Here is a 26953-nt window from a genome sequence, read left to right as displayed (position 1 = left end):
ATATATTATAGTTATGCCTGCAGCCGGCTGCGGAGACCCGGTAGTGCAGTAATCCACAAAGGGTGACTTTGACCTGGGTACGGAGCCCAGCAGGCTGTCGCTTTCTCATCAGACTGTGAGGAGCTCCTAAAGTCCGACACGTCTTACCAAATTTGCAATTAGTCATCAATTTTCGTAAAACGGCCCATATTTGAGCTTTATATAGTTGATTTCTCGCATTAAAAAACGTCTCAGAAGTGAATTTGGTAACAAAACATTGCAGTGTCTGGAATATGAGATTCTGTCGCGTCTCTAATGTGTGTGTATTGGGGATTCTCTCAACCAATCAGCGCAATCAACCGCAGCTCATCTAAATATTCACGAGCATACCATATTTGGAAGAAAAGCTCTTACAAATAGGGCCAAAACACAGGGATGCATAAGGGCCAATAAAATATCAACCAGGCCATTTTCAGCCCAACCAATGTTACATACCCCATTAGGAGACCTTAAGGAACAGTGTGAAATACCCTATATAATCATTCTATCACCCCTTTAATATTGGTTATCTGCCAATATTTATAATAACTTAAATGTTTAAATATTAGTGTTTTCACCGATGGCCCCGTCTGTCTTTTTGAAATTCGCAATTTCACGATTCCGTCCATGATTTTGTTATCACAGAAACCCTGATGCTGCCATCAGTCTGTGACTGGCCCAAGCCGGGCCCTCGTTGAAAAAAAAGAAAAAGAAAAAGGCCCCTGGCCTTGCCGGGCTAAACAACTTTTCATAGGCGAAACCCTGACTGTGTTTCTGACACATTGAAATAAAAGCTGTGGCCTACTTAATCTAACACACCATATTCTCCATGAGTTACTTGATCCAAATATTGAAAAGGTCCCGGGCCAAAAATCTTAAATTCATGAAATTGAATTATTGATATGATATGAATGCAAAATTAACAGGGAGAATGTGGCTCCTATAATTGATGTGACGCGACCAGATAGAGAGAAGTCGTATCACTCTGGAGTTGGGGGGGGGGGGAAGAAGACTACAGAAAACAGTCAGTTCACTCCGCGATTGGAGGACCGGCTTGCAGAGATAACTTTAACCAAACAGACTAGTTTCATCTTGGCTGGCCATCAAGTTACTCACAGAATTGACATTAATCAGTGACAGCTGATAGGATCTGCCGCCAGCAACGTTTGGCATTTTCACCAGCGAGGATGACGGTCTGTGGCGGCTAAAAGTGAGATGCTGCTGGCTGAATGTTTTGTACACTGCTAAAAAAAAGTAGGAGTTGGAAGTAGAGCTGGGCGATATGAAAAAAATATCACGATATATTTGACCAAATACATCGATGTCAATGTTGCAGCAACATCGTAGGGTTGACTATTGGTGCTTTAACAAAATATTAACACAATGAGAGATTTGATAAATAACCACCGATAATGTGGATACATTGATTAGGTGGGTAAAGGCAAATAATATAACAGCTAGTAAGTCAGGGGTCTCATTTATAAACGTGGCGTACGCACAAAACAGGGCTGAAAATGTGCGTACGCTAGACTGGGTGAACCCAGCCATTTTCGGCCTTTATTTTGATAGGACAGCTGAAGACATGAAAGGCAAGCAGTTAAAGAGTGTGCTAAGAAATGATTCTGTTTTTGATACTGTACTTAAATTGGCAATTGACAAACTGAGACTGAAGCTGTAGCTGCAGCATGTTGATTGACAAGTTTTAATTATGTAAAGACATGTTCAAGGAGTTCAGACAGAGCCGGTATCAGGGCCATATTTAGTTCAATGTGTTATATGTCACTATTTTTGGTAGCCTACTGTACTTAAATGGCCAGTATGTACTTTATTTTCTTTATTCATTGAAGCCTCTATGTTTACAGGCTTGTGGTGATGCCCAATGTGCTATAGATGCCAAAAGAAATCCATGTTTGGTACTGCCAATTTGTTTTGTTTTGTCATGGTTAATGTGTGAAATAAACATTACACTTTGTGAAAAAAAAAAAATCAAGGCAGAGAATCATGATATCAATTCTAAGCTACAAAAATCGTGATTCATATTTTTCCCTGAACCGTGCAGGCCTACAAGGCAGGAGTCATTTCTCCAAATCACCAAGGTCCCAATCAGGTTTATTTTGGCCCCAACCCCGATCTAATCATTTAATATTGGGTATCTGCCGTTACCAAGTGTGATCTGGTACTTCTATTTACCTAAATGACACATCACTCTGTTGGGACATGTGTGGTGGTACAGAGTGAAACTTCTTTTACCCCAATAAACAATCTTTGGCAGAGAGCACAGACACACTGCCTTGCAGAGAGCACGCAAACCCGACAACAATGACGTTTTATTTTGGCCTGTCATCAAGTTACTCACAGAATGAACGTTACTTAGGGGACAACTGATTTGATCTGCTGCCAGCAATGTTTATTTTAACCAGCGAATGGGACAGTCTGCACAGGCTAAAAATAAGAAGCTCCTAGCTGAATGTTTTTTTTTTGTGTAAACAAGAGAGGAAACGCAGGGTTCAAAATTAGCACCATCTACCAGCCAAATGCTGGCAATGGGCTGGTAGATTTGCTTCACTCACCAGCCAAGAAAACAAAAGGTAATCTATTGAGTGGCCGGTAAAATGTGAACATTCATTAGCCATTTGGCTGGTGGATGAAAAAGTTAATATTGAACCCTGCAAAAATAACAGATTCACTATGGTCTGAGCTTCTATCACGGTTCAAGCTAATTTTTTGCATTTACTCGCATCACTGGAACAAAATGCTCGCATTATAGAACGGGCTGTCATTAAAGGAACACGCTGACTAATTGGGACTTTAGCTTATTCAGCGTATCCCCCAGAGTTAGATAAGTCCATACATACCCTTCTCATCTCTGTGTGTGTCCTACCTCTGTCTCTAGCCTAGCTTAGCACAGATCCTGGGAGGTAACCGGCTCCATCTAGCCTACTGCTCCCAATAAGTGACAAAATAACACCAACATGTGGCGGGTTAGCTCAGTTGGTAGAGCAGGCGCATATATATATAGAGGTGTAGGCTATGCCTCGACGCAGAAGGTCCAGGGTCCGACCTTGACGATTTCCTGCATGTCTTCCCCCCTTTCATATCTAGCTGTCCTTTTCATTAAAAGGCTGAAATGCCCAAATCAAATCTTTAAAATAAATAAAACCATAATTTTCCTATTTACATGTTGTGATGTGTATAGTCACAGCGTGTACAAATAACAAGGTCACATGAGACACAGCCATCTTCTAACCGTATACAAACTGGGAACTATATTCTCAGAAGGCGAAGCACTGCTACTTCTGCTACTTGGGCGGAGTGATTTGCTCGCAGCAACTGAGCGAACTCCAGGCCAACTCTCTGCTCCTCACCACAGGGCTTCTCATGTGCTGCGAGCAAATCACTCCGCTCACTGTCACTTATTGAGAGCAGTAGGCTAGATGGAGCCGGTTACCTCCAAGATCTGGGCTAAGCTAGGCTAGAGACAGAGGTAGGACACACACGGAGATGAGAAGGGTATGTATGGACTTATCTAACTCTGGGGGATTCTGTGAATGAGCTAAAGTAGGGCTGGGCGATATGGACAACATCAAATATCACTATTTTTGACCAAATACTTCAATATCGATACCACAACGATATTGTAGTGTTGACTATCGGTGCTTTCACAAAATATTTACACAATGAGATTTTAGATAAATAATCCTCAGTAATGTGGATATAATGACTAAGTGGGTAAAGGCAAATAATAGAACAGTTACAACAGTCTGGTAAGTTCAGAAAATGACATCACTTTACTGAAATGAACCAGGAAAAGACAACACTTAGCCTATGCCATATTACGATATCTAGTCTCATATCACGATATCGATATAATATCGATATATTGCCCAGCCCTAAGCTAAAGTCCCAATAAGTCGGCGTGTTCCTTTAAGGAAAGCGTGCTGCAACACTAGCAGGCTTAGGTGGACAAAACACAGTAGAGTACAGTAAAGAAAGGATCAGATTTTGAGCCGCTTTGTTTTAGCCGATACGATCCATTGAGATATGTCAGAATCGGCCCTGAAAGCAATCCTTAGGACCGGCTCGGGACATTCCCTGCACCCAGCGGTTTGCAAAATCCAGCTACAGATCCACCGAACAAGTCGCTAAAATGTGTTACTCTATGTTTGTACTGCTGCTACAGTATAATCGTCAATGCATCTTCGGCCATGACAGCACATGCTTCACTGAGGAAAACACATGCAGTAACAACCTGTGCTCAGTTCTGTTCAAATTACTTTATTTAATTCAGAAATTTAAGCCCCCCAAACAGCACATGTCGATAGAAATCTTTTTCTGATCCAAGTTAATTTAGTAACTGAATAAACTAATCGGACATCTGGCAGTACACCGTATGCCTTCCAATTCAGAGACAACAACACACAATTTTGACACTTCTTTTTTGACAGAGGAATCAAGTATCCTGCATCAATGTAAGCCCAATAGCCTATTCCTTGTAGGTTTATTGCATATGTTGCATAAAACAATGGTGAGATCTGTAATGAAATGCTACAGAACAAAGAGTAAGCATTTTTGCAAAAAAAAAAAAAAAAAAAAGACTGAAGAGACCGAGTGAAGAGCCCCTCACTGTCAACTTCAGCCTCTTTCTCTTCAGTCAAAGCATGTCTGAGTCACACACGACCTACAGTTAGTTACACACATTGGCACCGGGCCCTGCTCTCACTGCCACGCCGATAATTAGGATGCAAACCCATCGCCATGACAGCATTGAAGCCCAGGTGAATGGGGGTGCTAACTGAGTCAGACACTGAGTAATGGAACAAGGCAGTCGTTGAATGAATGCTTTACTTAAAACAGTGCTCTTCACCCCCTCTCTTCGGTGGAACTGCAATCATGAGACATTTATTCCTCACCCCGCCCCCGCTTCCATCCCTAAGTACCACTCCGAAAAAGAAAAAAAAGCATCTCCTCCTGGTTGCTAGGCAACTGAAAATAAGCGTGAGAGGAGCGTGGCCATCCGTTGGCAAGAGGAAAAAGGAGGATAAGGATAAAAGGAGGTAGGAGGTATAGGAAAAGGTCAGTCTTTTAGAGAAGGCCACGCTGAGAAAATCAACAAGATTGGATGTTGGCACAAGTGTGTTTCTAATGAGATGAGAAGGAGGTGAGAGACAAAAAAATCAGAACATCACAAAGAACCAAGACTGTTCCATGTTCATGTCTGTCGTCTAGCCGGTGTGTCATTAGCTAGCCTACATCTCATCCCGTCTTTGACTTTTGTTACAAAGATGGAGCACTCTTCAGCATCAATCACAGATAGGGCTGTGACGATAACCGCATCACTGCAATACCGGCGGTGACGTGCCACTACCGCGGTGATGACATCACTACCGCCATCACCGCATTTTTTATTTTTTTACTTTTTGCTGCCGAAGGTTACAGGAGAACACATGTCGTGTGATTAAATATTATGAAAGCAACAATCATTGTTTAGTTATGCTCATCAACAGTGTAGGAGCCACATAGTGTATGGTCTCATTTATATTATTTATTGATTATTGTGTTGTGCACTTGTATTGTAGGTGGTGGGCGTTTTCATCGCGGTTTGAGCGGAAGTTATAACATATTTGTCTGCTTCACCTGATCACCTGTTGAGCCTGGGAGCGAGCACTTTCTGTTGACCAATGTTGCTGCTGTAAGCGGTCCAACATAGTGCTGCCGCGAGGGACTAAACACTGAGAGATGCATAAACACACTGTGACGCGCTCAAGGATTGTATTGCAAGGATTTATTCCGCCACACTAACAAGCAAATTTCGACTCACAAAGTAACTTTACATTTGGTAACTGCAGTGCTAGTTGTATTTTACGTGTGGAGGAATAAATCATTGCAATACAATCGTGAGCGCGTCACAGTGTGTTTATGCGTCTCTCAGTGTACTTTGTTGTATTCTCTCCTATTTGAAGAGGTTATGGAGAGAAAAAAAAACTTATATTATTGATGATTATTATTATTATTATTATTACTATTACTACTACTACTACTACTACTACTACTACTACAGGTAACGTTTAATATAATACACAGTTGGGAAGGCAAAGACGTTTCTCTGTTCTCAGCAGAGGTGAACATTACCGCTGCAGTGTTTACCATTACACTTTAGCCTAGCAGCTAGCGGAGTTTCCTTCTGTTTATAGATTAATCCTGACAAAACCGCACGGTTAAATGTCAGCCTGCATGCACGTTTTGTAGCCTAAACAGAGCAGCTCATGTTGGTAGTTAGAGCAACAAGTTAGCGGAGTGCCGAGTTGCCCTCTCTGCTCTCTGTTTGCTCAGCTGCTAGACCGCTGTGCTGCGAAGTGTCTGCACTCGCCATTGTCGGCTAACAATTACTTTATTTTTAACTTTATCGACAATAGAGCTTTCTGAACTGTCTGTGGAATAGATCAACGGAGAGGAGAAAAGGCAACGCGGCCTTAAATGACAGCAAGACACAGTAAAGGCTCTGACATTGAGCTGAAATGGAAACACTGCAATCTTTTTATACAGTCTATGACTGCAACATATGTTGTAGGGTTTAAGCCGATGCTTTTTCGGGGGTAACGCTATTCACTCTACTGGCAGTATTGACAACAGATAAAGCCATCTTGTCTTGAGAAGCTTGTCGTTTTATTGTTCACGTTTAACTCACTTTACATCATCTTTGTTAGCTCTTTTTCCTCTCACTTTTCCTCACAGCTGCACTCGTACACTACTCTCCGTTACCGCTCGCTCTCCTTGCGCGACCACACGAGCACTGACATCACTCACTTAAGGCACCCTGCTATTCTTGCTCTAACTTACGCTACTCTGTTAAGGGGGTTGCGGTTAACCGCCATACCGCGGTGATACGTTGCTTCTTCACTGCGGTAAGAAAGAAAACTATACCGTCAAAGCCCTAATCACAGACATTTTAAAAGGAACACGCCGACTTATTGGGAATTTAGCTTATACACCGTAACCCCAAGTTACAGGAGGCCAGCACAGAACATGCAGGTGAATGGTTCCAGTAATCCTATTGCTCCGAATAAGTGACAAAATAATGCCAACATGTTCCTATTTACATGTTGTGATTTGTAGAGTCACAGCGTGTACAAAAAACAATGTAACATGAGACACAGCCACCTTCTATCCCTAAACAAACCGGGAACTATATTCTCAGGCGCAAGAATATAGTACTTGGGCGGAGTGATTTGCTTTGCAGCAAGCCTGTCTGAGAATATAGTTCCCGGTTTGTTTAGGGTTAGAAGATGGCTGTGTCTCATGTTACGTTGTTTTTTGTACACGCTGTGACTCTACAAATCACAACATGTAAAAAGGAACATGTTGGCGTTATTTTGTCACTTTTGTCACAATTCGCAGCAGTAGGATTACTGGAACCATTCACCTGCATGTTCTGTGATGGGCTGCTGCCGCTGGCGGTGTCAGACAGCGTTACAGTACGCACGGAGATGAGAAGGGTATGTATGGACTTGTCTAACTCTGGGGGTTACGGTAAATAAGCTAAATTCCCAATAAGTCAGCGTGTTCCTTTAAAGAAAAGATAATATGTGGGCGCACATGTGAACGCATTCCAAGAAAGAATAAGGGAAGAAGAACCTGACATTTTGCCCTTAGGCCATTGTGTCTTGCACCTCCTGAAATTCACCAGCCTGTTTAGCATTTATAGATTTTAGGAAAAGGTCAGGATCTCAAAATCATGGCTGGTTGGTTCCTCCTCCCCACCAAAAAACGTTTCTGTCAAGAGTTGACAAACCGCCCAGTCAGAAGCATATTTGCTGGTGGTGGTCAGATTTAGCATTTAAATGGCGGCCATTTCCTGATGTGATGAGAACCAATTTACAGCACTGAAAGCCAGCTGGTGTAAAAAAATGAACTGTGCCCACCACGTCCTCCATGCAGACAACAGCAGGGATTGGCAGTTTCTTTGAGAACCAGACAATCATCATCACCCCCCATCCCTCCCCTCTTGCCTTTCAGAGGAACCAGCCTCACAAAAGGAAGGTCGGTGAGGCTTTGATTACCTCCACTGGGTCACAACTCAAAAGGCAGCGGCATCATTCAGCTAAATGGGTCAGGAACGCTGGGACTGCCACTGCTGACACCAACTGGTCAAAATGGGGAACTGGGTTTCTCCAGCCACCCAGAGCTGCCATTACTAGTCCACTGATGCATGGACAACCGATGAAATCAAATTAATTACAGTCTACTGGCCGGATTCAGAGACATTTTAATATGAATGCCAGAACAATAAACACACACACACACACATTTACTATTACAACTGAAACCAATGTCCTTTGTAGGAATGTGCTTTGTGTGCTTTTTTTTTTAACAGCAATTGAATTGCATTAGTGTATATTGGGCCTGACAAAACATTTCCTTCACCATTAATAAATGGCTCAGAAGACAGAAAGCCACTGAAGTGAATGCACAAAAAAAAAAAAAAACTTAAGAGACAGGGGCAGTGGGTTGTCACTTCTTCTTCAGTAATTTCTTTGAATGGAACTAATCTGAATAGGTCCATGCAAGGCAAGCAGTTGGGGTGGATAATGCAGGAAGGATGGATTCATTTCTTTTAAATCTCTACCGTAGATTACATTTGCCCAAGCACATAATCTGTTTTTTTTCCCAGCAGTGTCCTGCTTCGGACTCACACGGGAAAGAGACAAATTCTCTTCCTCGTGGTTTATTAGCTGTAACTTTCAGCACAGCCAGAGCTTGTGTTCTTTCACCACATGCCCAAACTCCACCTTCTGGCATAGAAGGGCCAACCTCCAGTGGCAGTGAACATACTGGCACCTGCACAAAGCACTGTTAGTCAACAGCCTCTGACAACATGCCAAATTTGTGTGTCCTTAAATTTGTGTGTCCTTACACCCATTCACACCTGGGAGTGTCCAGTACAACCAGTGCTTCCCTGCTGCCAATAACCAGTTCCACTTGCACAACTAGGGTTTTGATGCTCACATTCTCAAGTCAAAACTACTTTTCTCTGCCTGTTGCGATACTATCAGATACCATATTTACCTGACCGATCTAAAAACAATAGCAATTCTTTTCATACAGTTGTGTGTTTAGTTTGGGTAAAAAACAAACTGATTGATTTGTTCTTGTTGAGTTAATGTTGTTGTGTTATATTTTGCCATTTTAAAACAGTGTGATCTACCCTTCCCTTTTCCCTCTGTTCTACTATGAACAACGTATTGTGATAAGAGAGGCCACTTTTGACCCAAAAGACTTGTGATGTACTGGACCAGTATATTGGACTACAGCGTTACTCAGGTTAAAGTGCATAGAGCCTGAGGGAATGCCAACCATTCTAGACTAGAAGTGTAGTCGAATTTCCCTACAGATAGACATGAAATTATATACACCAAAAGGCCTTTACAAAGTCCTGTATTGGGACTAAGAGACTAAGTTTGAAAGAGGATCGACACAGTACCAGCAGCAAACGAAAAGTGTAAAACCACCAGCTACTGCACAGAAAATACAAGTCTAAGATGTAATCTATTAGAAAACTGAATTGGTCCTAATTGTGATCAATGGAACAGAACATGCCTGATGACTGACTGTGTCTGGTTTTAGCCAGGTTCATTTTTGTCATAGTTTTTGCATCGATTCAAATCTGGAGATTCGTACATGCATTCAAATGCAGGCCACTGGAAAGGTAATTCATCAAACTGTCTTTGTATGCAAAGTAGAAAACCAGGATGAGGAAGACAGGGTGGTAAAATAACAACCACCTGGCTGTGGCTGTTTGCCTTGTCTGATTAATTTATTTGGCATGATATAACCAACCGTTGCGCAGTTTGTTTTCCTATTGGTTACTAGGGCCATCACCTGAAGTCAGTATCCTGCTGTAGCGGGACTGCAAAAGGTTATGCTTTCATTATTCCATTTTCAGGTACAGAATAGCCGACCCCCGGCTTCTTTGCCAAAAGTCCCATAGTAACTTAAAAACTGTGAAAGACATTGCCACAACCACAAATGTTTCTATGAATGATAAGTGTAAGATGTACGCCGCTGGCCAGTTTGGTAGCAAGTCGTCATCTTCAGTATCTTATCTTCTGGAAGTCTCACATTTCTAAAAAAAAAAAAAAAAAAAAAACGAGAAATAGGCCATTTCAGATCGACAAAGGTCAGTTTAAAGATTTTCGTCAGATTTTGAGAGGCGTTAGTCAGGCTCATCCTGCTCGTCATTTCCGGGTTACCGCTCCACCAATAAGATTGGCCATTGAATCTGACTGCCCGCCTTCCGATTCAAATTGTCAAATCGGCCCAAATGAACGCCGACGGCTCCTCCGACTGACAACAGCACGGAACAGACTCAAGTCACCGACCTCGCCAGACTGTCCGACGGCCGATAATCGGGTTGGTGTGTCAGCGCCTTAAGACTAAAATCTACTGCTTAAAAACACTTGTTGACTGCATTGTGGCCATTGTTGATGAGTTGGTCTATTTCACAAGGCATTCAATTTTAAGTTTCCATTTACTAAAAAACACAAACACACTCAGATGACGCTGATGGAACCAACTAGAAGAAATCTTCCACTTCCTTAACTACAGCCCCCTTTTGCACAGTCTACATCTGAACTTTGGCAAAGCTTTAAAAAAAAAAAAAACCTTACAAGTTTCTAAGTCTCCAAGCTTATCCTTATTTAGCTCTCATCCTTCACGACTGCTTTAGATTTAGTGAGGGGAATACATTTATACAGGCCTTTACCTGGATTCACCTCATCACTGAACTTAACCAGCAGAGTGTCTTTGACATTCTGTACAGTCAGGGTGTCTACATAGCATTCTTCGGCCTTCCACTCACTTGGCTAGAGCCCTCACTGGCATGGTGGGTCAGATATTAGGGAGCCAGCTGTGAGGGCTTTGGAGTGTTTGCTTTGAATTACCACTTTGGGGGCTTCAAGGTGCAAATGTCTAAAAGGGTTATCCAGGCTTTCCGATGTGGATGTTCTCAATGGGTACAGATGATTGAAAGCAGGCAGAAAGAGTTTCATTATGTTTTTTTCCCGGGCAGGGCAGGACAGCCTGGCCTGTCGAAGGTAGGGCAAACATTTCTGGCTGAGATCATGTTACCAAAGCAGTGCACAGGTTCTAAATAAAGGTTCCTGACCAGTCTGATCTGGCTTTGTGGTGAATATGTGCTGTGTCTCTCTGTGTGTGTCATACTGTATCTCTCAAGCTAACTCAGAGGGTTTCTTTATGTTCTTTCATTTTTAGACTTTTGTACTGCACCTTGATTTGGGGATTGGACTGTAACACTTAGGTCAGTGTGGAAATATTTGTCATACTGCACTGTGACATGTCAAAAAAGTATGCCTATAGTTTCCTGGGTTATTTGTGTACTTTGAAAGACCATTCCTTGTTTCCAGAGCTGTGGGATGGCCATGTTCTTTATGTAGAAGCTTCACTGACCCATCCCAGACTGACAATGTTGGAATCTTTCTCACCACTGAGTCAGTGTGCGGCGCCCAGGCCAGACCCTCTGTGTTGTGGACACCAAGGTACTTGAAGCTGTCCCCCCTCTTCACCGAGACCCGTCGATATTAAGAAGGGTGTAGGTCCTTCCCTACTTCTTCCAAAATTCCACTATCATCTCTTTAGTCTTGCTGACATCCATGAGTAGTTTGCTGCCATGACACCAGCGGGGTCAGGTCCTCTACATTTGCTGTCTGTGATCAGGCCCACCTCAGCTGTGTCGTCGGCAAACTAGATGATGTTGCTGGAGTTGAAAGTGGCTACACAGTGGTGTGTGTGTGTGTGTGTGTGTGTGTGTGTGTGTGTGTGTGTGTGTGTGTGTGTGTGTGTGTGTGTGTGTGTACAGGAAGTACAGCAGGGGACTCAAAACACAGCCCTGGGGTGCTCCGGTGTTAAGAAAGAAGGGTGGAAGAGGTGTGTCCGACCACCATCATCTTGACTGTCAGGAAGTCAAGAATCCACATGCACGGTGAGGTGTTTGATCCCAGGTCCCTTAGCTTTGTGACGAGCCTGGAGGGAACTTATGGTGTTAAACGCTAAACTGTTGTCAATGAACAGCACTCTCCCATTGTTGTTTGACTGAAGTTAGTGAATAAAACATCAATGTCAAATGTTGTCCTCAGGGCTCAGTCTCCCTGTGGACCTCATAAAAAAAATGTTTACACTGACATTCAACAACCACATAGGAAGATATTAATTACAAGAGGTCTCTCTCCTGCTGTTATTAAAGCTATTGCCACCTAAGGTGTGCGTATACCTGCAACAGGACCAGGCAAGTTATCTGGGGGATGCCAAAAGTAATTCTGGGAAATGCAAGAAACCACTAACTTTATTAAAAATGGAGGAGGCAAGCTAGGAGAAAGGGGCCGACGTAATAAACAGCTAATAGTTTTGAGGGGGGTGGGGGAAGGATCCCGCATTTCATAGATCAAGTAATAGGGAACGAAGAAAAGATAATTGGAATATACATTGGCATTAATGAGGAAGAGGAAGTGAAAGTACGTCATGAATGTAAGACGTTACTCTCAGTTTAAGATGTGTAACGTAAGGTCAGCAGGGACAGGGTCCGGTCGTAGCTGTGGCTTTTCAGTTCCACCTAGCATTTCACTATGAAGTTACCGGCAAAATCATTTGCAGCAGAAAGTGATTACCTGCACGCCATTAGTCAAAGCTGATTTGGGATGCAAATGCTGCAACTATACACAGCCAAGGTCAAAAACTCCATTTTGCTCTAATGATGTGGCAGCATGGAAGTATTGCAGTAGATCTAATAATGCGTATTCGTCCATCCTAATCTACATACACATTACACAGTTCAGAAATGTAAAATGGGGCATATCAGCACAGCAGTAACCAAAGGTTCATTTGATTATGAAAATCAGATGTTGATATACATAGTGTCAAGAATTTACATTTTGACTCACCAGCAAATTGGCCTCCCAAAAGACATTTCGACCATCTAAAATACCTCATTATTCATTTAAAACATACAACTACAATGGATGACGTTTGCAATTTACCATAAGCTGAAGAAGGAATCTTTTAGTAAAGAGTACTATTTGAAAGGTTTGAAAACACTGTAGAAGATTTAATGAAGACATTCACATAGTATAACTGCCTCCAAAAAAACTTTTCAGCCTGTTTATTGGGTTATCAGCTGATGTTTTGCCCCACATCTTTTCGGTGCTCAGCAGAAAGTGATGTCAGTCCCTGCCTGGTTGACAGAATTAAGATTGTTTTTTAGGATGCCAGTTCAGGGGTAAGGATTTAAAAAACAATAACTGTGATAAGAGTAGTCATAATATTTACAAAACATTTTTTTTAAAAGTACAATTTTAGCCATAATCAAGAAGTAATATACAAATTCCAGGGCTTAAAATAGTATGTTTTTCCTGCACAGACTTCTATTGCTTGGAAATAGCTAATGATAATAATGATGTATGATGTTAAAAAGGGTAGGTAATATTATCATAACTCAACAACTCAGCAATATGTATCAAGGTTTGGAGCAATTTCTAGTAGCTTTTGAAGGTATAGAAATGATTTTTTTTTAAATCATCTCCCATGCTTTCCCAGACTTATGTAGAAGGTCTATAGTTTGTCAAACTGCCAATTCAGAAGGCGCCAGCAGCTGTATACATTAACATATACATATCTGTATACATTGTACATTAACACTTTTCCTGTGCAACAAGGGACACGGTGAGATTCAGCAGCACGAATGCCACATTAAACCTGACACATAAACCTCCAACGCCTAGTGTATGCTTTTGGTTATGACTGTTCAGATCCAACACATACACACACTACCATTAAGACTCCTCAAGTAGCCTATGTGTGCTCTCCTGTCTTCTCTAGCTGGAGCCAACTGGCTTTCTGAAAGAGCACATTCTTCCATCTGCTGCTCGGCACCACACAGTCACAGGAGACTCATCACTTGCTGCTGTGAGAGCAAGGCGACACATAATGCCAACTAGACCACTGAGCCGACATTGAATGCCCAGCAGTGGTACACACTTGAGGTCCACAAGGCTAACAAGCAGTGGTAAACTTGGGATCCAAGTAAAGTTGCTTAAAATGCTACCCAATAGACGGGGTTTACTCTCCGGTTAGAACTGAGACAACTTGGCAAACAGACAGCATGAAGTAATAACACCGGGACACGGCTGACATTGTAAACTCTGTAGTATACCAGATAAGAGATAATGCATCGACTCACGATGGAGACAGTTAAAAAAAACAATACAACGCTCTGCTCTGCTCTGCTCTGCTCTCTCGAGTTGGCTTATGGTGCTTGGCAAGGAAAACTAATCACAGGGTAGCTCGGAACATCTTATTGATGCTCCGCTGTGCATTTCACATTAGCCACGCACGTTTGCAATGCATGAGGATTTCCATTTAAACTTGGCTAAACGGTAGCCACTCATACTGCTAGCTAACTGCTAACAATATTTGGCTAACGTTTGCAAAACATAAGACAAACTTTTTTTTTTTTTTTTTTTTTTTAAAGAGGCACTAGTGAATGGCAGCGTCTAGGGAATCGTTAAAGCAACGTGTGTGTGTATGAGCTTACCTCAATTTCTGTACGTGCGAAAGCCAGTTAAATCCTCATTCGTAGCTAGCATTTCTTCCACCACCAGTTCAACATGTGTCTAGTATCCAGCAGCAGCGGACTGTGTGTGTAGACGTGTCCGCAAACGGGGTTGGCTAGCTAACGTTAGCTTCACAGTTACCAGTTAGCCACCGGCTCGCTAACCTGGACAGTTAGCTCCCGCCGCCTCAAGATGTCGCTGTCACCGATTTTCCTGTCAAGGCAAGTTCAATATGCAGCCACTCAAAACGTATCATATAATAATAATAATAATAATAATAATAATAATAATAATAATATATTTTTGCTATGTAATAAACGAAAAATATATAAATGCATGCAGGTTAAGATTGCGAGACGAGCGAGTGGTCAACAGTCAATGTGTAACTGTCATCTCCTACTGCGCATGCGTTGTTTTCTGTTCTTCAGAGTAAACAGCAGACCTACACCTGCTCTTTGTCACACAGGGAAAAGATTTTAATAAACCTCAATGATGAATCAAAAACTTGTTTTGCTATTGCAGATAAAGAGTGCCATGTCATGTCAAAACATGTTATGCCACAGTTATGAGGATTTTAGTCTCCCAGGTTTAATATGAAGAGACAAATTGGCAAAACTTTGCGGTCACTTCTTTTTCTCAGCTACAAAGAGTGGCTCTTTACTGTAAAAAAAAGCTGTTATTTCACTTTTGGTCTGGTTCTACCTCTGCTGTAATGATCCCATTTTTCCTCATAGATAAAAATAAATAAGAAGAAAAAGAAATGTAAGGCCCTCTAACAGGCAGTCATATAGTGACATGAAAAACAGTACATTTACTACTCAAATCTGATCCAAAGTATGTCAAAAATTGTTTTGGTATTTCATCAGTTGGATTCATGACCCAATAACTAATGCCATCACTTATTTTAAAAGCAATGGCACCATAATGCCTTCAAAATGTCTTAATCTTTAATAAAACTCTAAATTCTGCAGTTCATGTTCATAGCTTTAAAAACCGGTGATCAGCACTAAGTTACTGTACATGTAGTGTTCTCATCCTGTGACTCTATAAATGAAAACATAAAACCAAACAGAGGAAGTCTCCTTTTCTACAATTTTTCCATCTAGGTATTTTAAGATGGTTCTGCTTGCTAATTATGAGCAGTCATGATATATGCTTCTGCAAAAGCGTAATTCTGTGTTAAATTATACGAGTCAAAGTGTAAAATGCAATCATCCAGTTGTTTCTAAAGTGTGGTTCAAGACCTTCCCGAGTCTCCTCCATCATATCCTCTATATTTTGATGTCACTAGTGATGCCCTTCATTGATATTAGCGCAATGAGAGACTGTACATCTAAGGATTGCACAGTACACAGACTTATGAGTCTGTGCAGTCACATCAAACTAAAGTTAATCAGCTGCCGTTTTTTTGGACAAAGTTCAGTGAGATAATCCTAACTTAAAGTGTTTCATAATACACCTTGAGTTTGAATTATTTTTTATTTCTGCATCATAAGGGTATCAGAAATTATGAGTGAGTCAGTAAATAGAAAATTTGTCATTTAATGCAACATAATTGTGACTGAATTACAATTAATCTCATGGAAATAAATCACCAAACTGACAGACAGGATGTTTCATACAGGTATATATTACAATGTGCCTTGTTATATAATACAGTCAGGTTCTGTTGTTTTTTAAAAATAAAAATAAGCACTGGAGGAGAATGTGATACGTTTTGATTTTATTGTAAATTGGACATTATGCACATTACTTAGCGACTGATGACTTGTTAATTAAGCTTGTTAAGTGGTCACAGAACTCACTGTGTTGAGTGAGAGTTCAGACGATATCAAGTCAAAAAGGCAATTTAGCCAGGAGCGCTGCGAACTTAAGATCTCTCACACACAGGACAAACTGTGAGGGAAGTACCAAAATGAGGGAACAAGAACATTGAGAGGCTGACAGTGGTGACTGCTTGTGCCAAAGATACCATTCAATGAACACAAATAAGGTTTTTTTTCTTCTTCTTCCATTGACCGTATAGGGACATTAACCGTGAAGTGAAGGGAGTCATTCTTTACAGCCAAAATATCTGAGCTCTTTTGTAAATGCAGACAAAATTCTCCCGAAATTAATTTGTTTCACCATCATCACTGCAAATTCAAACTGTTTTTTTTCAGCAGGTCAAATAAAAAGGCGTGGTCTCACTAACACAATAAATATTGCACACGTGATATTGTATTTTATAAGGATGTTTTTGCATACATGTGTTCGCCCCCTTTTCCTATGTCTTGTTAATATTTCCTCAAGTTATAGCTCTCCAAATGCGATTATCATCATATCATAGATACAATATACAGAGGAGTTAACAGTGTCTGTATAAAAACAAAATAACATCAATAAAAGTAGACATCCAATGTGTAACGTGACATCTGGCTGTGAGACCAAAAACCTTTCTTTGTCCCAGTTTCTCTAATTTCTGTACAAAGACGATACAACTATCCAGTCATGCAACGTTGTTTGGGAGGGGGGAGGGCGTTGTCTGTTATGTTCTTTGCGGTTTTTTAAGCATTCTGCATCTCCTTGCCAATCTTGTAGCTCAGGATCTTGTTCCAATCGATTTTGGTGCGTGTCACAGGAAGCTGGCGGCGTAAGGCTTTGAAGGTAGTGTCCGACATGGTCTGGTAATTCTCGTTGATGGCCGTCTGGAAGGAGTCACACAAAGATGGAGAGAGGAAGGTAGAGAATTAGAAATCAGTAAAATAAGATTTAAGAAACCATTTAAATGCATTTTTTATTTTAGATTATTTTTTGGGGGCTTTTCCTTTTATTTGTAAGTGGATAGACATGAAAGGGGGGAGAGAGATGGGGAATGACACGCAGCAATAGCAATAGACCATCACTTTGAGCAGACTGAATTGGCTGTAGTGATACATTCTCTCTCTCTCTCTGTCAGTTGTAGCTCGCTCTACCTGCTAGTGGACACAGCGGTATAGAGCGAGAGAGAAAAAGGCGTGAGCGTGGAACGCTATCACACTTTCCTCTCTCCCCTCATTGGACCAAGTTTGCCGACACTACTGTCTGTGTGCGTGCATCAATAAGTTAGTCTGATGTCCTGTAGGTACGGGACGATGTTATGCAGGATTTATGAATGTACGTTAGCACTAAGGCATGGATACGCGACCCGAGGCCGACGGGTCCCGACAGTACCCGACGGGTTCGGACAGATATTTAGGAATGATGGTCGGGTTCGGGTCGTGCTTTAAGAGAGCTCAGTGTGTGTGTGTGTGTGTGAGTGGTAAGTGGGCAGAAGAGAGATAGAGAAAGAGGAAGCAGACGTGATGTAGATATAACGTGGGCCCTGGAGGTAACCAGTCTACGCTGGTTTTCTGATCACGGTTGGAAACGAAGCGATCAGGAGAGGTTAACACGTTGAACATTTGAACAGCTTATTAAGTTGCGCTTGTTGCCCCGTGTGCCTGTTGACATTTCCCAATGCCCTACTACAATTGCTTAATAAAAACTTTCCACACAAAAACGTAGCCTACATGTGTCATTAGTATGGGGGAAAAAAAAGAAAATTGATTTTAACTGTGTCGGGCTCGGACACAAATATCTTAATGCCTGTCAGGCACGGGCCGGGTACGGTTACGGCTCTGTCCGACGCAGGCCGGGCTCAGACAGAAAGATTCGGCCTGATCCAGACTCTAGTTAGCAACAGTAGGCTAATTCACGAGGGTGCTATTTTACGTGTGAGCTAATATTACGCATCGGTTCATGTGCGCTGCAAGAGTTACGTTTCTGTTTATTGAATGCGTTATTCAGTGCAAACATAACCAAGAATGTAGTTTAAACTCCGTAATGATGGTATGTTAGGTTATTACTGTCGCTCTGTCGAAGGCAAACGTCCCAACTGTACTGTCGTTACGCAGATCACGGACATCTGATTGACTTTACTGCACCGTACTTAAGCGAAAGTAGGTCAAGTTGTAAAAGACTTCCTCTACCAGCGGGGCAGCATAGCCATGTAATACTGTGTATTTACAGGGGGCATTTAAATGTATGTCGATCGTTTCTATGTTAACTGTTAGCCCACAGTAGTAGAAAAAAATATTAGACAGATATAGTAAAATAAAGTTTAAATATCACAATTTATGTATCCTTTTTTTCCTTCAAATGAGTGGATGGCCACGAACGTGCACATTCCTCTATTTAACCCTTGTGTTGTCTTCCCGTCGACCATGAACTTGTCCTTTCGGATCAAAATTCCCAGCAGTTTTGGCGGGTTTTTTTCTATGTTTTGACACTTTGTAAAATGTTTTTGTTACTTCTGATAAAAAGGTTCAAATTTTACCTGAGGACAACACAAGGGTTAAATACAACATCCAAATTCCTTAGTATGATTCCGCTTTCCATTTGTCTTAGCCTAAAAACTTGACATCATGAGGAACATCCTGTGATGGATGTTTTCAGTGTGAAAATAAAAAGGATTTTATTATTTGATCCTGACAAGAGTACAACATGAGCTCTTCGCGAGTTCTCATTTTTAGCCAATTGCACCTCGTACATAAAAAAAAACATTTGATCAATAAATCAGTAAAACAAAGTTTCGGTGTGTGAAAGAGTGGGAACCTTCAATCCTTTTCACGTACGGCGACGTATTTTCCCACAACAACCAGCCCGTTATCCGCATATTTCACAGAATATCGGATTTTCATCTTTACATACCTGATAGTCATTCTCTGCAGCCTCCATGATCTTAACAAACTCCTTTGCAGTTAAAGCCTCACTCTAAAAGATGACAAAACATACACAATTAATTTCAAAAGAAGATAAATAATTAGGAAAACACACATCCACAGGGAGTTGTCAGTAAATCAAAACAGCATTTCAATGTAAAACCAGAACTGGGATGGTCGGGACGGATCTGATTATAGAGGTACAATCACCATGAATGAACAAGACTAATAGTAAGAAATATATATACAGCCATATCTGAGATGACTTGAATGGAATGTGCTGACTGCTGTAGCCTATATTTGAGGTCCGGGTCTCTGTAGTTTGAGCTCTGGTCACAGCACGTCACATTTCCTCGTCTGTCTAGGTGCACATACAAAAAAAAAAGTGCTTGGTTATACTCACAGAAACTGACATGGACTCCTGGACCTCTTTGTGGCTCACCAGCTGAACGTTGCCATCTTCATAGTAATGGACCTGGAACAATTAAAGTGTTAGTTTCTCTTTATTGGCTCCATCAAATTCATTCTGCAAATCTAAAAACAATAAAAAAAGAAATGTAGAAAAGGAGCAATACAAGCGGTGTGGGTGACAATGAAATCCCAAGGGGGTCTATAAAAAAACACTCCAGAAGATACTAAAGCAGTAATATCAAGGTGACAGACTGGCAAATTAGGTACCAGTAACCACCGGAAATGTGTAAAAAAAGAGTGTGACAAGTATGATAGTTTTTGGGCATTTCCACCTTTAATGGATAGGACACCTAGATATGAAAGGGGAGAGAGGGGGGGACATGCAGGAAATTGTCACGGGTCGGACTTGAACCCTGGACCTTCTGTGGCGAGGAATAAACCTCTATATATGTGCGCCTGCTCTACCAACTGAGCTAACCCGGCCACACCCCTCACATTTTTGTAAATATTTCATTATATCTTTTCATGGGACAACACTGAAGAAAGGACACGTTGCTACAATGTAAAGTAGTAAGGCAAGAGACAAGCTTGTCTTTGTACTCCTCACCTGGTTGCCACCGCACACGCTTGACACCATCTGAACCAAATAAGTTAATCTTGGTCTCATCAGACCACAGGACATGGTTCCAGTAATCCATGTCCTTAGTCTGCGTGTCTTCAGGAAACGGTTTGCGGGCTTTAGAAGAGGCTTCCTTCTGGGACGACAGCCATGCAGACCAATGTGATGCAGTGTGCGGCATATGGTCTGAGCACTGACGGGCTGACCCCCCCACCCCTACAACCTTGGGAGCAATGCTGGCAGCACTCGTACGACCTCTTGATATGACACTGTGCACGTGCGCTCAACTTCTTTGGTCGACCATGGCGAGTTCTGAGTGGAGAGTTCTGTCCTGTTAAACCACCGTACGGTCTTGGCCACCGTGCTGCAGCTCAGTTTCAGGGTGTTGGCAATCTTCTTATAGCCTAGGCCAGGGGTTTTTAGATTGGGTGAACGCGAGCCTCCCCCCTCCCCCAAAATCCCGTCCGCCTGCCCTAACCCACACACGCCTCTGCAGTAAATGCCATCTTTTGTGTTATCCAGGCAATGATGAGTTTCAGTAACGTATGTATGTAAATATTTTTTTTTATATTGTATTTGAAGACATTTTAATTCTACAATTTTGAAAAGTGCATTCATAGAAGATTCTTTGCAACAGCAAATCATTTCCAACTTCAGGCAGGCCTAATTGAGACTACTTTTAAAATCATTCATCATAAAATCAGTGGGCCTATCCACAAGTCAACACAACTTGGAGCATTAAACACTTCATTTCCTGCATTCTGGTGAATTTGTATGCACCTATTCCTACCTTTTTCTGGATCAATATGCTGGTAACATCTTTATGTAAGGGGAAACAGATACAATCCAACTATAAAAACATAATGGAATATATTGCAGTAAGGCTCTCAGGCATTCTGCATTGCATTCATCTGTTTATTCTCCTGTAGATCAGCTTTTCTAATTACATCTGAGACAGCACACACGTAGCTTAGGCATCATTTACTCTTACTTTCTCTTTTGCCTATTTTGTTGAGGAAATAACCTCCACTATACATTATTCATTTTAATTTATTAATAAACCCCTGGACTGTAAAATTTCAGATGTTTGAGCAAGATTTCTGCTCACGTCAAAAACTTTGTGCACATTCAAAATGTAACTCATCCCATCTGTGTTCTCTGAGGTTTGGAGGAGTCCTGATATTTTGTGAAAAATTAAGTTATAATAGGCTGAAACAAAAGTAAAGTCACTATATTTCAGAATTAATCCACCTGCACCATAGCCTGCTGTGCATTACGTGAGTGCTCTGCTGATACGGTAGATCTCAGACCTCCTGACAGACACAGAGCCCCGTTTGGGACTCTGGTCTCAGAATGAGACAAAGTTTAGGGAAGTGGCTGAACGCTGCTCTACATCGGGGGTGGAAAACCAAAACTACAACAGAAATACATGGAGCTCAAATGCGACACATGTCCACAGCAGAGGGCGTCCTTTATAAACCTGAAGCTGCACAGCTTTTTACAGCGAGAGTGGACACTAAGCAACGTCTGGTTTCATATTTGTCAGTCAACTTTCCAAAATACATTCGGGGCTACACTCAAAACATTTGGGGCTGAAGCCCCGGCAATATCAGCCGACGCCACATCTGTCAGTGGGAACAGTGACGCGCAGAGGTGTTCGATGATGGGCTGCACTGCAGAGAGAAATAAACGCAAGTCGTCCTTCAGCTGCAGCCTTGATCTGTTATTTGTTTTTAATCAGGGTCAGTGTGGAAAACCCACACTCACACAAGTAGGTGGAGGTGAAGGGGATTAGGACTTTCATAGCCTTAGTGGAGATCTGGGGGAACTCACTCTCCACAGACACCCATAAATGCGTGATCGGCATTCCTCCCAGTCTCTGTCACACTGCGGCAGAGGTGCAGCCTCGGACCCCGACCAGGTGAAACCGAACTTTAACTCAGGATCATATTTCCTACGTTTTTAGCTGGGTCCCGTCTCCTCCCTTAATGCGGACTTCTGTTGACTTGGGACAAGGAAACAACGCATTTTAAAACTAATACAGGCACGCACAATTACAAATATCAATAGAGCTGCATACAGTTATTTTTTCTTTGCGTGTCGCGCCTCCCCTGTGGCTCTTTGGCGCCCCCCAGGGGAGGCGCGCCTCACCTATCGAAAACCCCTGTCCTAGGCCATCTTTATATGGAGCAACAATTGTTTTTTTTTCAGATCCTCAGAGAAGATCTGAAGGAGGTGCCATGATGAACTTCCAGTGACCAGTATTGGAGAGTGTGAGAGCGACAATAACACTAACAACTCACATGACACCGGGGAGGGAAAATGGCTAATTGGGCCCAATTCGGACATTTTCACTTGGGGGTGTACTCACTTTTGTTGCCAGCGGTTTAGACATTAATGGCTGTGTGTAGAGTTATGTTGAGGGGAGAGCACATTTACACTATAATAGTTATAGCAACGTGTCCTTTCTTCAGTGTTGTCCTATGAAAAGATATAATGAAATATTTACAAAAATGTGAGGGGCTGTACTCACTTTTGTGAGTCACTGTAGGTGTGGACTGACGATGTGTGGAAAAACACTTGGAATCTGAACACACACACACAGTGTTCAAAACTGTTCCCTCATTCACTATTCCCTATAGTGTTTATTAAATAGTGAACTATATATATATATATATATATATATATATATATATATATATATATATATATATATATATATATATATAAAAAAACAAAAATACTTCTTATACGTTCCTGAAACAAACCAAGCACTCAGGAGGATGGTAAAAAGTTTGTATGTATGCTGCATGTTGCATTTCCACTGTTTAGAAATAAAAGCACGCTCCATTAGTCCTTTTCAGATTTCGCATGGTGCTTCTCCTCTTCTGGGAAAACACGGCCGCATTGCATTGTGGTATACGGGAGTAAAATGAAGGGTACATCATATGTATGCTCAACTTAGCTGTGCATTGTGGTTTCTTTTTTAGAATTCGAACACCACTACAAAACGGCAAACATGCTATATAGTGCACTATTTCCGTGATAGGGAACGGTTCAACACACACACACACACATGCGTCTCTTTAAAGAGTGGAAGAATTGAACCAAAATACCTGGATTTTCATGATTCCTGCCACTTGAGTGGTGGAGGGGGAGACGGTGAATTTCCATTCTGACCTCCAGCGTCCGTTCCTGTGCAGAGAGGAGGAGGACAACCAGACTTTAACCACTCCTTGCATCTTGTAATACCATAACGTATGACAATGTGACAAAAATTAGAGAAGTTGGCAAAAAAAAAAAAAAAAAAAAAAAAAAAACTACCCCAACTGAACCTGCAACTGTGCTGTCCGCCTTGCTAACGAGCTACATGTCTGCTGCAGGAAACAAATATTTACCACGCTTTTGTCAGTTGAGAAGATCTAGAAGCGAGACGTTATCTTGAGTTTTGTAAAGATCCAAAGAGAGATAAGAAACAGGGTGTTCTCATGTATCATGGTATATTCAACATTATCAGTTAAGTTCACACTACTTAGATTTTCTTAAACATTATCTATTGTAATATACAGACAGATGACAAATTAAAGAAAAAACTTGAATGAGAAGAGAAACCCAACCAGATGCATCCATAGAAGACATAAGGGGTCACTGAATGGTTTGAAGAGCATGAAAATGATTAAGTTGTGGCCTTCACACTAACTACATGGGCAAACACAGTCTCTACCACCATCATCAAAACCCAAAATGAAGGGAGGAATATCTTTTGGAATAAATGTGTTTCAATCCTCCAGCAGAGTTGCAGACGATTAAGAGGATCTATTACATTGTGGCCCAACACCTTACTCATCCACCTTCCTTTAATTTGTCACTAATCCATAGTAATCATCGTCACATAACACAAAGGCAGTATTAGCATGAATTCAGACATTTCTAAAGCGCTCCTCATGGTGAACTCATTCATTCCCCCTTAAGTTCACCTAGAGAATAGCCATTAAAATAATACATTAGAATCACTTGACTATTATTAAATGCCTGCTTCTAGCTAGCATCATCCGATATAATAGACTTTTTTTTTAATCACGTATTAATGTTTCAAGAAAAGCCGTTTGTTTCACAATGACCCCATAAAATGGTTGAAAGTAACACATTTTAGATTTTAATTCCAGCTGTTAGATATTCTTTTTTTTTTTTTTTTATGTGCACAATGTGTTTTCCCTGGGTTTGTTGAAGACTTAGGTGCGCATTTTTGGCGGAGGGGTTTAGGCATCTTTCCTTAAAAAAAATTATGTTTTTCAATAAAAAAAAGAGAAAAAAAGAAGCAATTTGACATAGTTTTGGATCGTTATAATATATATATTATATTATTATTATATCTGGGTCCAAAACATTGGAAAAGCTAGAGCAGATAAATAAATAAAACTCAAAAAAACTTCTAAGACTTCTAATGGTAGGGAAAACCCTGCACATTATACAACTTGAATCAAAAATTGAAGAGGAAAAATTAGTTCCTTAAAGACCTAATATTATGCTCATTTTCAGGTTTATTTAGAGGTTGTATCAGAATAGGTTTACATGGTTTAATTTTCCAAAAAAAAAATATATTTGTTGTACTGCACATTGCTGCAGCTCTTCTTTTCACCCTGTGTATTTAGCTCTCCACACATGCGCAGTAGCTAGGTAAGGACTACTAGCCAGTCAGAAGCAGAGTTGGGCAGGGCCTGACAAGCACGTTGTTAAAAATGTTAACAAATTAAGTCTTTCATACGTAATGTTTTAATTCTGTACTGTCTCCTGGACATGGCATTACAACTATCTGAACTCTTCGGGCCTCCGCTCTAACTAGCTTGGTTTGAGGGGGTGCCATACTAGCAGCTAGGCGAGCATTATAACGTGTGTTACAAAGTGACCACGTTTGTCTCTGAAGTAAAGGCTGGACTACAGTAGAGCTGTTTGGAGCAGTTAGTGAACAGTGGTTTCTGTTGGAGATGGTAAGTCCCTTTGGGGGACTTTGGGCTTTTTCACTTTGTAAACTTATAATGTGCACAAAAAAAAAAAGATATACAACACAATAAAGGAAATGGAAGAGAAGCCAAAAAATATATAATGAGCACTTTAATGTCAGTTCCATTTCCTCATGTTATAACAGATCTGCCCACAGGTTCCTTATTACAGAAACATGGCAGTAAACAGTGGGACACACACACCCACGCACACACACGCGCACTGGGATCATTACAGCCAGCAACCCATAAGCACAGTAAAACCCAGCAGCAAAGAGGATTGGTGCATTCTCATCCAATTAGATTAGCCCGATCAGAAACAGCTCAGCAACGCTTATGAGATGCCAAAAGTCTAATGCTCTAGAGTTAAGTGGCGATTAAAGTAATGTCTTTAAAACATCTTGTACATATCAAACAGAATTTCAGGCTTTTTAAGCTTATTCAGTATTTCAACATCTTTTTAAAATGTGGTTTGATACAGAAACCATCGCTGGGAATTCTCCAAGCTCTGTTGGTATTTCTGAAAAAAAGATGAAAATCTTGCTTCTTTTATTTATTTATTTTTTAAGATTATAAGGCCTTTGTTTTGACAGGGCAGCGGAAGACATGAAAGGGGAGAGAGAAGGGGTACGACATGCAGCAAAGGGCCGCATGTCGGAGTCAAACCCGCGGCCGCTGCATCGAGGAGTACACTTCTATATAGGAGTGTGCGCTCTACCAACTGAGCTGCCCGGTCACCCGAAAATCTTGCTTTTAAGTAAAAGTGAAAATCTAGGCCGTCATCTTTACTCCATCCTAGAACTGGAGAGGCTCTTCTGGAATCAAACAGTGCACTGCTTTGTGTGAATATGGGTTTCCCCATAGAACAAAACCAATTATAAATCAGATGTCACAAATCCCAGTCGTGCAAAATGGAAAACCAAATTGAATATTAAGTAACTGTGTGAAACATACCAGAAGTTTTTTGGTTGAAACTGATGGCACTCGATGCACACGATGATGGTTTGATGTCCGTCGATGGTTTTCCCGTAAATCTGAAGGGAGAAGAAACACATTCTGATTTCACATGCAAGGGGCTGTTCTTCTCAAGGCATTTTCAAGTTCCACTTCACACCGGCCCTGAAGCTATGAATTGAGTCAGCGGTTTGTGGTTAACAGCTACAAAGTTACGCTCATGCTGACCTGCAGTAGACAGACTATAATATACACAACATGACATTAGACAAACCACACAACAAATTCACAGACAACTCTTTTGTGTCAGCAGCAGAACTGCACTGCTCACTTTGCATTAATAAGTTAGTAGCACAAAAGAAGCTTTATGGAGCAGACTGAAACTATTTCAAAATACTGGCCTAACTTTACTTCCTGTGCCGTACTCCGTGGGTTGAAATAAGTACTTGTTCTTGGGGACTTTTTGTCTTTGCTCACTGTGAACGACCAGGAGATAAATTGAAGCTTTAGTGCATAACTTTTGGATATTAATGAACGTTACGTTCAAGCTGTTGCCAAATAAGTTGCTACAAATCGAATTAAGACTCTCAGCTCCACACAACTGTCTCTGGA

The 26953-nt window shown here is 41.3% G+C and overlaps 2 protein-coding genes across 7 annotated transcripts in view; both read right to left on the bottom strand.

The window, feature by feature from the left end:
- Window positions 1–15008, bottom strand: part of LOC114560572 (suppressor of tumorigenicity 7 protein homolog) — a 66500-nt gene extending 51492 nt beyond the window's left edge. For 5 of the 6 annotated variants that reach the window (XM_028586033.1, XM_028586035.1, XM_028586037.1 and 2 more), the window contains exon 1: window positions 14618–15008. The gene's annotated coding sequence lies outside the window, so the exon portion shown is untranslated. Of the gene's footprint in view, window positions 1–6703; window positions 6809–14617 lie in introns of those variants that run through there. The other variant, XM_028586034.1, reaches the window with a different exon arrangement.
- A 1152-nt stretch (window positions 15009–16160) lies between these two features.
- Window positions 16161–26953, bottom strand: part of LOC114560172 (F-actin-capping protein subunit alpha-2) — a 37153-nt gene continuing 26360 nt past the window's right edge. Inside the window, exons 6-10 of the mRNA XM_028585347.1 lie at window positions 26342–26421; window positions 23504–23582; window positions 19761–19832; window positions 19347–19409; window positions 16161–17323 (exon numbers count right to left, since the gene is read on the bottom strand). Coding sequence (XP_028441148.1) covers window positions 17183–17323; window positions 19347–19409; window positions 19761–19832; window positions 23504–23582; window positions 26342–26421 — 435 coding nt within the window. The 3' untranslated portion in view covers window positions 16161–17182. The remainder of the gene's footprint in view (window positions 17324–19346; window positions 19410–19760; window positions 19833–23503; window positions 23583–26341; window positions 26422–26953) is intronic.

Source organism: Perca flavescens, chromosome 8, assembly GCF_004354835.1.
Source record: "Perca flavescens isolate YP-PL-M2 chromosome 8, PFLA_1.0, whole genome shotgun sequence".
Taxonomy (NCBI): domain Eukaryota; kingdom Metazoa; phylum Chordata; class Actinopteri; order Perciformes; family Percidae; genus Perca; species Perca flavescens.
This window is presented reverse-complemented; position numbering and strand designations above follow the sequence as displayed.